The sequence below is a fragment of the Bacillus rossius genome, chromosome 10 (genome assembly GCF_032445375.1).
Source record: "Bacillus rossius redtenbacheri isolate Brsri chromosome 10, Brsri_v3, whole genome shotgun sequence".
Classification (NCBI taxonomy): Eukaryota; Metazoa; Arthropoda; class Insecta; order Phasmatodea; family Bacillidae; genus Bacillus; species Bacillus rossius.
This window is the reverse complement of record NC_086337.1, coordinates 32,156,681-32,169,595: the sequence shown is the minus strand read 5'-3', so window position 1 is coordinate 32,169,595 and position 12,915 is coordinate 32,156,681. Positions and strand designations below refer to the sequence as shown.

The following is a 12,915-nucleotide window of genomic DNA, read 5'->3' as shown; positions in this document are numbered from 1 at the left end:
CCCCGGGCCCGAGACATCTGGAAGTGGGAAAAGCCCTCCAATAAGACAGTGAACGAGTTTCGTCACTATACTCGCTTTCCAATTCAATCGCACCGATGAAGTAACTAGCTTCTTCTTCTCTCTTCGCTCAGTAGAGTATTGTTGAAGACGGTCTTTCCCCGCTAATCGCCTGCAATAACTGTGTTTCTTCTATCCCCTTCCAAGTGTCGAAGCGAAGTACGGAGTTGCCGAAACAGTAGGTAGAGACCGTAAATGTTCGCGGATTCATTTCGCGATAGGCTGAAATCCGAAACAAACATACCTTTGTACCGCTTGTGCGATTGGCCCACGTTTTATCAGGATAACTGTGAACCAATGAGAAACCCTGAACCCAGAAAGTGTCCAATTACAGACAACCGGGTTGAGACGTCCATCAAATGAACAGGTGACATTTGCCCGAGTATTCAGATGACTGTGGAGTCTATCCTAGAGACCATCGCACCCGCGAACTTATCCAGTCCCAAACAATAGGCAACCTTCTGCGGACACCAGCGAGCGAGAAGGCGAGTTGGACTCTCCCAGGGCAGTCGACACTCGCTGAGCTGGCGACAACACTCTCACACTCGCTGCAGTATTTTTTGCCTCGCATAGTGTTACGTTTCGCTAAATATTATTTAAAAAAATACATAGAGGTTAATTTAAGCTACAGACGTGTGTATTGTGTTTAAGATATTTTATAGTAAATATATATATAAGTTGGTATTATTATTACTACTCACTGCTTTACAACAAATTGGCACAGTACAATCAATTTTACATGAGAAATATGGCTGAAATGGAGCTTCAGTTATGGTTATGAAGAAAAATAATATTATAGTACGTCCATAAAAGAATGCCCCAGTTCTAAAATAGATTATTATCAACTGTAAGCGTTGTAGTGTGTTGGTTTAAGGTCACAATTAAAGAGTAACTCAAACAGATTTAGATAAGCGCATGCGTGAATACTGCTTTGTTGTTTTCTCGCTTGCAGCTCCACCTATGTTGAAAGAATGGCTATTTCCCCAAACGGTAGAGGGTGAACATGTACACTTTATTTGACAACAGGATGGAGCTCCTCCCCATTGGAATCTCTTTGTACGAGAGTGGTTGAACCTTGAACGGCGAAGTCCCTGACCATTGGATTGGTCGTAATGGTCGAGACGACAGAGCTCTTTTTCGCTGGCCTCCACGTTCACCTGTTGTAACGCCTGATATAAAGTTCTTTGGGACATTTAAAAGATCGTGTCTACGTTCCGCCGCTACGTAATGATTTGCCAGAGTTGAGACACGGAATTGAAGAGGCTATTGCTTCCATTACTCCGGACGTTTTAACCAAAGTGTGGGAAGAATTGGACTTTAAGTTGGATGTGTGCCGTACAAAGGTGCACACATTGAACATTTGTAAAAAAAAAAACTATGTTAGTTTACCTTCTATTTGATATATGATTTGTTTTAATTAGTCTAAATTAAACCGTTAGAATATACCATTGAGACTGGGACATTATTTTATGGACATTGGACATCATGTACCATGGTGGAGATTATAACGGCACACATAATTGTTTGAAATCACACTTTTTTTTAAACGAACTTAACCATTGCTTATTCATAAGTTGGGAATCGTTCAATGTATCGTCGTGTCGGTTTGTCACAGGTTCTGGAGTCATAACCAGAGACGAGCTGCGAGTTTTCTACTCTTCCTTCCTCGGGTTCGACGTCCAGAGGGTCGGGGAAGTCCTCGACATCGCTTACAACAACATGACTTCAGTGAGTGTCACGTCAGGGGCGTGTCTCGCCGGTGTGTCTAGCGCGGGACCGCCCTTAAGGGGCCCGCCTCGTCAGGGGTGTATGTGTGTTAGTAAGGCGGGATGATAAGCGCGACGCTCGCTGGTGCTTCCAGCGCGGTATAGCCTCTAAGCGCAAGTCTCTGAACTGGCGCGCAGTCTTCTCGTCGGCACAGGATAACTGTGAAATTTGAGCGGTGACCGTAACATTATATGGCGGAGAAATGAAGATAAAGGTGTTATGCAAGCCCCTTAAGTGATTTCAAAAATCTGTACTGATTTTTTTATGCCTAAAAATTACTATGGAAACACGCGTTTTAGGCATTTTAACGCTTCTAAAAATACAGTTTAAAAACTTAATCCGAAATTAAAAGTACTTTTCGGCCCTCAACGAACTCTTAAATGCTATTCGTAAATAGGCCCCACTCGGATATCTTGAGTAGTTTTGAAATCGCGTTGTTTTTCCTGAAGCTCTGCACACCGTATGTGTGCCCAGGTAGGCGGGCTCTCCTCGTGCAGAGGGAAGATTTAAGATCTGAGTGGTAACCATTACACAGTGGCGGATCCAGGATTTTGGTTTGGGAGGGGCTTGACCCAGCTGAGGCTAGGCTTTATCAAGGCAAACACTAAAACAATAGTGGACCCAGATGCTTTTGGAGGGGGCTTGAGCCCCTTAGCCCCCCCCCCCCCCTCTGGATCCGCTACTGCGGCATTACACTATATGACGAAGAAATTAAGATAAAGGTGAAACGCAAGTCTCTTTGAGTGCTTTGAAGTATCTCTTTTATGCCTTAAAAAAATCATTTTGGAAACACGCGTTTTAGAAATTTTCACCTTTCTAAACAACACAGTTTAAAAAACGAAATACTGAAACAGCTCTACGCATCCGCCCTTCAGCGTATGTGCTTTACGTAAACAGACACCACCTCTATATCATCTACAGCAAGCAAGGGCGCCCATACCCGGGGGCAGGGGGGGGGCCGTGGCCCCCCCCTAGTTTTCAGGGAAGGAAAAATATATAGTGTAGTCAGGTGTTTTACTTTAAAGAAAATTATTTAAATTCGGTATTATGTAGAAATGGTTCAACACGAAGATATTATTGTATATCGTTTTTTACACGTCTACTTCATTTTTTATGTTAGTTCAAGCATTAGTTTCTGCTGCTGCGATATAAGGTGTTGTGTACAGGGAGAAAACGCTGTTCAAGCGCAACGCCCGTGGCGAGTCATTCCCCTTCGTAATCCCGCCCAAGCTCACGCGATAACACAACACAACAGATTTAGACAAGTCAGAGTTAGACGACGCGACAGTTGACATGTGCTTGTAGACGGCAAAATGTTTTGCTACTTTTTCGTCATAATAATGTGAATGTTCACAAATAACTTCTCAAAACAGAGATTTTTCAATAGTCTTTAGATCTACATTTTTCTGCATCTGGTCTAGATTTATTTTAGTGTATTCAGTCAGTATAAATAACTTAAGTGTAAATAAATCAGTGAAAAGTGTAAAGATAAAAACTATTGTTATTATGTAGTGTTTCTTAGTTTTCCTCATTCGTCACATCCGCTCAGAATATTCACAATTTTTAAGGTAAGCTAACACCTTTAAAGTTACTCAAATAAGAATTATTGTTCAGAAAAGTCTACAACGTAAAATTTATTTTGGAATTTTGAATTTAGAGGAAAACCACTTTTTCCCTTCAAAAGTGTTTAAAGGAATAAGGATTCCGCTACCTTCAGTAGACTCGGAAGCAATTTACACTGGAATCTCGATTTTACGTACGCTCACGGTCGCTTGGATTGCATTCGTAAAATCGTTATCTTCATAAAATTTTAAACACCCCATCCCGTGAAGATACATGTTATAATTTATTTAACGGAATATATATAATATTAAATAGTAAAAACAATGACTGCCGTCTGCCCTCTGCCCTCCCCTGCGTTCCCCTTATTTTTTTTTAACATTCCACAACTTGCCTCATTGCACGAGTGATATAAAAGTGACATCACAGCGACTAAACACAGTTGCACCACGCATTGCATCATGTTAACTTTTGTGTGGTGACAGTAGGTTGTCCGACATGCCTTTCTTGGATATCTTTCCTTTTCGTAAGACGCGTGCTACTAAAATAAATTTATATTTGAGTTTGCAAACTTGTCCACTCCTTGCCAGAGACGACTGAACACAGACGAGACTATCCAGGGTAGGGTTGATGAGCTGGAAGAATTCCCTGCCTTGCATTTTTATGGACTTTACCTTATCATATTTATCAGTTAATCTTTAACAGATCGGCTTGAAAAATATTAATGAACGCACTTTTAGTAACATAATCGAGGAGAACAAGCACACAGTTCAGTGTACACCTGTACTGTTTCATAAAAGTGATCATAGGTAGGGATTGGAAAAATTCGCGGTTTCAATGACCACTAGGATAGACTCCACGATTCTCTATGTACTCGGGCAAATATCACCTGGCTATTGGCTACCGACTCGGGACACCTGTTTATTGCGATTCTTATGATTCGATACTTCTTTTGTTGAGTGTTTGCCATTGGCTCAGAGTCCTTCAGGTAAATTGCGGTCCAATCACTGACGCAGCATTAAGCTAAACGAGTTTGGATTCCAGCCTGTCTCGAAAGGAATCCGCGAATTTTTACGGTCTCTAATCATAGTCTTATTTGGTGAAGAAAAACGCTGCTCTGTAACGACAGACATTCATTAAAAACACAGTACATTTTAGTGCGAGCATACCTTGAATTTGTGATAGCCATAGGGAATTATTTGTTTGTATAGTAAGTTAAAAAAAAGCTTAGTTAAAAAACCGCTCGTCACGTCTACTTGCTGCGTCACTTATACCATTTTTGAGCGGTTTTTTTACTGGCAAACCGATGCAGCGAAGGTAATGAATGCGACACATGTCAAGAAAATGCCTAATGACATGGGTTGCTGGATATTAGCGGAAAGGAGAGGAAGTAGCTACTCAATATCGTTTCTTTCTCTCACGCTTCACAAGGTTTCAAGCTCAGTTGCTATGCTCACGAGCTGGAAATGTTGGAATGGGTAAGGAATGTTGAGTATAGTTCATTTGCGGTAAAATAAATATTTTTACGGCCTTGACATAATTTTTCAATCGAAGAAATTTCGAACTATGCGACAAATAGTGTACCTAGTCCATTTTTTCTTTTCGATTTTGAGTTTGATGACGCAATAACGTATACAATATTCACTAACGGTAAATGGATGTTGTATTAGCTTAAAAATATGAATACGCTGTGCATTAAAATTAATATTTTTATATGTTTTCGTAGTGTTTTTTAATTTTTTATTAAATAAATGTTGGTGTCAAATTTTCCGAATTTTAGATGGTTCCTGAAAAATGTATTCGTGAAATCGCGGCTTCGTTGAGTCCGGGCTCCGTAAAATCGAGGTTCTAATGTACTCTTAATTCTGAAGTTAAGTAATGAACATGTTATTTAAGGGTTTATTAGGGCCGTATTTACGCGCAGGCTATCTAGGCTGTAGCCTATGGGCCCGCACCACAAATGGGGAAAAAAAAAAAATTATACTGTGATGTGGATCTTCTTATATTCTTAAAATACGCGTCGACATAGTGTCCAGTTGTTTTGTGTGGATTAATTGCGCCGAACTAAACTCTTCTGTGGAAAGCTGACATGAGTTATGTCAGCATTTAGAAATTTTCGATTATTTTCATTGGTTTTGGTGTCAATTAATTCCTTAACCTCTAAATACTGTTTGGTTAAATTGTCTAGTTAAATAATAAACTAATTTTTTCTGCGCTTTTCTATCACTAAATAAACTTATAGTCCTCGACTACTGAATCCATCTGTGCTAATTCTAAATGATAAGCAATTATGATTCATATCGAAACATAGTAATATTCATTTAATTGTGAAACAATTTTTGACTGTAATTATAAGCGTAGTTCAGGTGTTACATATAAAAACAACTGTTTTCTGACTGTGATAACATATTTAAATCGTTTCTCTCCCAAAGTTGAATCTTTTGACCAACACGTTTTAAACTTTATAATTATTTTAATTTAATTTGTACGCGATATTTATTTATGGGTAAAGAGAGCAATTAGTTGAAGGATTTTATTCTTGATATCCGTGTACCCAAGACGCTGTAAAAGTATAAGGACTGTATTCCTGCATTTTTGTTGCTAAAAATTCATTTGTTTCAATAAAATAGTTAATAATTAATTAATAAAGTAGCCAATATAGATTTTTTTTATGGCGAATGAGTACTGTTTGTCTAGTATTTTAGTAACAGGACAAAAAATTTTAATAGGGTCAGAATGGAACTATTTTATGGCTAGTAACAAGCCGCAGTTAAGTCTTCCAAAATATTAAAAATACTTCATACCCCTAAGGGGTCGTCCATTAATCACGTGATGTTTTTTTTAAGCAAATTTTTAACCCCCCCCCCCCCCCCCCACAATAAATCACGTGTATTTTTTTGGTACAAAATATTTTTCAAAAATTCAGAATATTATCTTCTTCCTAGTGTGTTAAAATTAAGCACAGTGATAAAAATGTCCAGACACACATTAAGGTTGCAGGTTTATTCTCACTGGCATAAAAATAATAAAGGAAAGGCTTATATGTGATTTACGCATGTATTCGGCGCCAAAATCACAGTCTTACTGGCGACTGGCAAGCGTGCCGGGTGGTTCATGTTGCGGCGGGCGGGGATATTGTTGCCTGGCTACGGCGAGTCAAGGTCACGCGTCGCTTTTCGGTTTAGTAGAAATCGCGCGAAAAAATAAATACACGTGATATCTCTCTACACCCCCCCCCCCCCTCCCACATTGTGATATTTCGTGATTTTTCCCGACACCCCCCCCCCCCCCTTTTCGAGCCTCACGTGATTAATGGACGATCCCTAAGTCTGGCCCCCCCCTACAAATTATCAGATGGGCGCCCTTGACAGCAAGGGTTTCTTCTGAAGCTCTGCACACTGCATGCGTGTCCACATACGCGGGGGGGGGGGGGGTGTCCCTAATTCTTTGATTCATGTTAAAATAACAAAAATTAACTTCGTCACACCAAAATATGCTTGGATATTGTTCCGAGAAATCGGTAGACTATAAAACAATTTCTTTTTTTTTTTCTTTTTGACGTGAATACGTCTTTAAAATTTCTTCCATAGTGGGGGGTAATTCAAAGACGAATTATAACAAAATCGGGGGATACAGTTTGGTGTTGCAGCTACATATTTATCATCTCCATCCAAAATCTAATTACGCCACTGGATAGCTAAAGGATCAAAGAATTCGTTACGCTAAGTGAAGACTGTGACGCATCACGCGCGGTGGATTAGGAAGAGCCGCCATTTTGAGGTCATTTTGCTGCATTTCGAGATTTCCATTTAGTATAACTTTTTGACTCGGAGAAGCTACGACGTTCGTTTGAGTTTCAGTCGTCAGTTCTCGTGAAAATATATCGATTACATTTATAAAACATTAGTGCAAAATAGTTACAGCGAATAAAATATATAGAGTGTTAAAAATATATAGTATAATGTCGGCCTATACGCGTCAAAAAGCCAAATACAAATGCAGAGATCGTATACAGTTGGTAAGGGCTTCCCAAAAGCAATCGATTTATACCAATAAAACACCATATGACAGAGTGAAGCAGTGCCGGTAACGTAAAAGAATGAATGCGGCCGAGCGGATCAAGGACGGTGCCAGTACATCTGCAGCTGGGGGCGGTTGAAATTATGCAAGTGGATGATGACTCCTTAGTGTTCAAACATGATTATAACATACATAAAATAGCTTATTTTATATTTTGTATAAAAAAAATTACGTGTTACGTACACGTATTCACGTACAATGTTTTTTTTTTTTAATCACATTATGCGTGGCCTACAGCTTGCGCCAATCGGCCAATGGGTTATTATTTGTCGGTGCATTCATCTAATTTAGAGTCGTAGGTAATCAAATTTCAGCATGTAAATTTTCGCGCCCATGCCTTACCCGGGACTCAAACCCAGGACACCCCTCGCACCGTAAGCCGGTGTGCATCCGACTACGCTACGGAGGTCGGCGTATTCACGTACAACACACGGCCATGTCCATGACACAGCCACACCCCAATTTTTTAATTTTTTTTTTTCCCCCATAGAATGGAGACCACCAGCTGAGGTTCCACGTGTACCAACTGTGCTTCGCCAACTTCCTGCTGGGGCGCAACCCACACGGGCCGGGCCAGCTGCTGTTCGGGCCGTTCGAGGGCTGCCCGCCGCACTCCACCGCCTTCCCCGTCGACTACAGCGCCCTCAACTGCCCCGCCGACAAGCTGGAGCAGTACAGCCCGCACAGGCGCAGCAACCGCCTCTCCGTCATCGTGTGAACCCCGCGTCAAGCCTTCTGTCCCTGCCCGAGCACGCCCGAACATTCACCTTCGGCCAACACCTCGGGATTCGTTTCATTCTTGCGCAGGAAAAAATGAATTCAAATATTGAAAGTGGTCGGTTAGGTTAGCTACATTAAAAAACTTTAAAACACTGTGGACGGTTAGTTAGGTTAGTATAGCTACGTTAAAATAAACAGAGAAATATAAATATAAATATATATATATATATATATATATATATAAATGAACCCGAGGGTGGCCGAAGGAGAATATTCGGGCGTGTTCGGGCAGGGACAGAACTTGATGTACATCTTAGGCTTCCCGTGAACCCCGCGTCCTTCGTGCTCGGATCACAGCAGCGCGACACACGACAACCAAAAATAAAACGATTGTACTAAACATTTTCTTTGTTTCGTGCGCATCAAACGTACGATAGCCATCAATGCAAGCAGTTTTTTTTTATGTGTAACATCTTAGCTCTCGGTATACGGCATTTGGTGGGAGTAATTTCCGTGAATGGAACGGAAATGTGTTACCACGGTGCTACCAGCTGAGCTGAATGGCGCGAACCAAAGTTCAAAAACGACAAAGGGAAACTTTATAGTACCGACTGTTTAACGAATTTTAACAACAATTTTCGAAAATCAGGTCTAGAGCCGGGATTTAGATTTTTTTCAAGTCTTTTTCGCTTTTATCTGAGCCATCTCATTATATATTTTTAACCTTTCGCTCTGCAAATGGAATGATTCTATAGTCGAAGTAGCTGCTCCGGAAACGAATTATAGCGGCGGGTGCGGAAACTACGTGTGATTCGTGTCCAGAAATGTAATTGATCACAAATTTTCGTATATTTATCACGCTCGTCATTACTTTAAATAAATACACGTAAAATTTCGGGTCCAAGTTTCGTATTATAATTGTATTTGTAACACGAGATCACGTGAATTTGCTCGTTGCCGAGGTTAGATGTTACACGTCATTGGCGAATACTGAAAGACTCGTTCTATTTTTTTTTTAAATCTATATGTTCGAGAGAAATTTGTCTGATTGAAATTACACATTCAAATGTAAAAATCACAGTGCAATAAAAAAATTAAGATACAAGAATAATAGAAGAATTACCAGTGCGCAAGTTTCAACCCACCATTCAAAAAAACAAAAAAAAAATTCTGACAGGCGCATTTTTTCAGTAACGTTGAGCCAGCAACGCGATGTAAATAGAAAAAAAAATATTTCTAATCGGAAAGTCTGTCGCGTTCAACATTGTTGGCGTGCGCTGGACGTCGCAGATGTGTCCAGCAAGACTGGAAGTCGCGTGGGAAGCCTAAGATGTACATCAAGTACTGTCCCTGCCCGAACACGCCCGAATATTCACCTTCGGCCAACCTCGAGTTTATTTATATATATTTATATTTCTCTGTTTATTTTAATGTAGCTATAGGCTACTAACCTAACTAACCGTCCATAGTGTTTTAAAGTGTTTTAATGTAGCTAACCTAACCGACCACTTTTAATATTTGAATTCATTTTTCCTGCGCAATAATAAAACAAATCCCGAGGTTGGCCGAAGGTGAATATTCGGGCGTGTTCGGGCAGGGACAGAGCTTGATGTACATCTTAGGGTTCTCAAGTCGCGTCGCCGCCGTCGTGGTATTGTGGTTCCCGGCGAAGAGCAGTGGAGTCGGCGCGCAGCACGTGAAGCTGCAGTTCAGTGTCGCCCTCTTGAGAACACGCAGCTTTCACCCGCGCAGCAAATACCTACATGTATAAACAGTGGCGTAGCAAGCGGGTGGCAGGCATGGCCTCCGCCAGGGGCGCCCGAGCAAGGGGTGGGGGGCACTGCTGTGACGGTTCCGCGGTTACTGAACCCTCCCCCCCCCCCTCTTTTAAACCATGAGGAGGCGCCATTTTCAAGTCTGGCCAGGGGCGCCAGTCACCTTAGCTACACCACTGTGTATAAACCATTTGATGGTAACATTTGTTGAAGTGTCCGTCGTTGTACGAGGTTTCTGTGGAGTTATAGAGCATAGAATTTTTGTTTAGGGGGATGGGGGGAGTTTCATTCCAAGTCAGATCAATAAGTAATAAAATTATGTTATGAAGTATTGGAAAGTGGTAATTTTTTTTTTAATTTAGAAATCTCTTGTATTAGTCAAATTCATGCTGTTTTGAAGTTCAAATGAACAAAGTTTGATCGATCTCGGAGTATAACTACATTTAAGTATTTAAAAAACAAACTCACATACACATTTATTTACATATATGTGTCTGTGTTTCTTGCCATTAAATATGTACCGAAAATTTGACATACATCAATATTTACAGTATTTGTTTTAAAAACCATAATGTTTGATTTGGTTTTAACATTCATTCGGGGACAAAAAAATATGACTGTGCGTGAACACATTTAAAAGATTTCACAAAATAATTTAGTTACGAAACACTAAAAGAACACTCGAATAATAGTACTGCACCAGTGTAACCATCATTAAAAAAACAAAATTCCGAACTTGATAAAGTCGAGCCCGCGACGCGATGGAAATAGAATGTATTTCCAGTAGGAAAATTGTTCGCGCCCGCAAATTTTGCCACGCTGACGTCACAGATGTGTCGAACGTCAATTGGTTAGACCGTTATTTTATTCTCGTTGTGTTATTCCAGCATTAATGAGTGTCAGAACGGAGTAGGCAATCGCACCCCCATCCTTCTCAGTTATGATCTGTGGAAAAACAGAGCATGTTCAGTTCACTCTATGCTTCTCAATGGTATATTTTTAATTCAGAGCATTATTTTTTTACGAGTACTAAACCCCTCAAACGCTTATGAAACTTCCCTGAAAGAATGATGAGAAAATAAAGACTAATAAGGAAAAAAAACATAGATTTCCATGAATTGATACAACTCCCATTCTAATGTTCCAGGGCTGTCGGGCACATATCGGTGACCGCCCTAAGACATTTCTCACGAACTAGCAGATCCCCCTTACATATTTTTCCAGGAACTTCGCCGAGAGCACTGACTGGGGCCTTTAATTACCTAAATTCTTACCTCCATGGTTGTAATAACTTCCATCAAATACTTAACAGCTCTGAAGTGTTTTTGCTTGCATATACAGTACCACTGCTGAAAACATTTCCATGGTAAAAATCATCATCAGGTTAATTTATATATTCTATATTTCTGGAAACATGAATTATTCACTGGGAAAATCATTTAACTTCAGGAAACGAAAGAGTTGTTCGTGATCACCAGAACTAATATTAAGTCTCTATTCTTGTTTGTAACATTCCATGTCAATCACTGCACAGTTTTAATGGAAGTTCCAAGTTCAAGGTTAGAATAATTATGAATGCACAGAGAATAAATTCACAAATTAAATTCAGAATGTATTTATAACTGACAATATTTGTGTAATATAAATACTAAACATTAATAAGCCTTTTTAAGATAATACATAGCAAATTAGGAACTGTTTATATGTAATGTTGACATACAAAAAATAAAGCTAATGTAAGCTGTTATGTAAGCATAAAGAAATTTTATGTACAAAGATAATAAAATGCTGCCTTCTTTTAATTACTTTCTCAATTATTATTTTTTTCGTGCATATTAATATACACCCAAGAAGTGTGTTCGTCTGCATGGTTTTAAGGTGTTTTTAAGGCTTTTTTGTGCCATTTTGGTTAAACGCCTAAAAAAAAAAAATTGGCCGATATGTAGTGTATGCACTGTGGAAACACTTTTAAATGACCTCATTTTTATGGAAGTGACTTACTAACCATCATCTGACATCATCGAGCACCATTTCCGCAATGTTGTGGGAGGAAACAATATAGCGATGGCGAAGTGACAGCATGCCGTCTCCTGATAGTTCCTAACTCCGTGTCTACAACAACCCTACCTACCTACCTACCTACTCTCAACCCCTTTTCGAGTCTTGTTAGTAGGGCGTCTCGTTCAAGATGCCAGTAAGCCACGTCCCACGTGACTTCGAACCATTTGACTGACACGATGCTCATAAAACAATTGAGATATTCAGAGGGGAACAAAGGGCCCTTGTGTTCGCTACATTCGTATAATCTTGTCGCCTTTAGCGAGAACTCGTGGAAGTTCAAACCCAACGTCTAGCGTGACTAATAATTTACGAGGTTTTTTTTAATAATGGGCTTAACGTCTAAGGCACGTTTCACAAAAGTATAAGTTTGTAACTAACAAGTTTGTGAAAATACGCAGTTACAAATGTTTCATAGAAGCACTTTTGTAAACTTGTAATAACAAGTTACAAGTGATTTACTTGTAAGCTATACTAAAAACCGTAGTTTTTTTATAACTGTCACTACCCAAGGAGAGGTGGTAACAGATACAGGGTTATAAATGTTACGAGGCTGCGTCGGAAACCAGCGGTTTATTCACAAGAAACACTCTAAACAAACATCACACATTTTCAAAATAATAATGGGCTTGAAAGTAGTAGTTGGTCGGAAGACAAGATTTGAAAAAGCCGTGAAAAAAGAAAAAAAAACTAACATTAGTTTCGAGAGACAGATCCGCTGATTCTTACGGGGAATTGTGTGACGCTATCTCAACAACTCGTTCTGAGCTATGCACATTGTAACCTTGGATTACTGAGCCTTCAAAGAAAATTACCAAATTAACATTAAACAGTTAAAAATCGCATTTCAAGCCATTAAAATCATACTAATTAATTAATCCCACACATTAAGAGAGCT

The 12,915-nt window shown here is 39.7% G+C and overlaps 1 protein-coding gene across 1 annotated transcript in view; it reads left to right on the top strand.

The window, feature by feature from the left end:
* The window catches only part of LOC134535917 (uncharacterized), a 32,816-nt gene extending 21,061 nt beyond the window's left edge, over positions 1 to 11,755 (top strand). The window contains exons 5-6 of the mRNA XM_063375294.1: positions 1,673 to 1,785; positions 7,955 to 11,755. Of these exons, the coding sequence (XP_063231364.1) occupies positions 1,673 to 1,785; positions 7,955 to 8,182 (341 nt within the window). The 3' untranslated portion in view covers positions 8,183 to 11,755. The remainder of the gene's footprint in view (positions 1 to 1,672; positions 1,786 to 7,954) is intronic.
* The last annotated feature ends 1,160 nt before the right edge of the window (positions 11,756 to 12,915 follow it).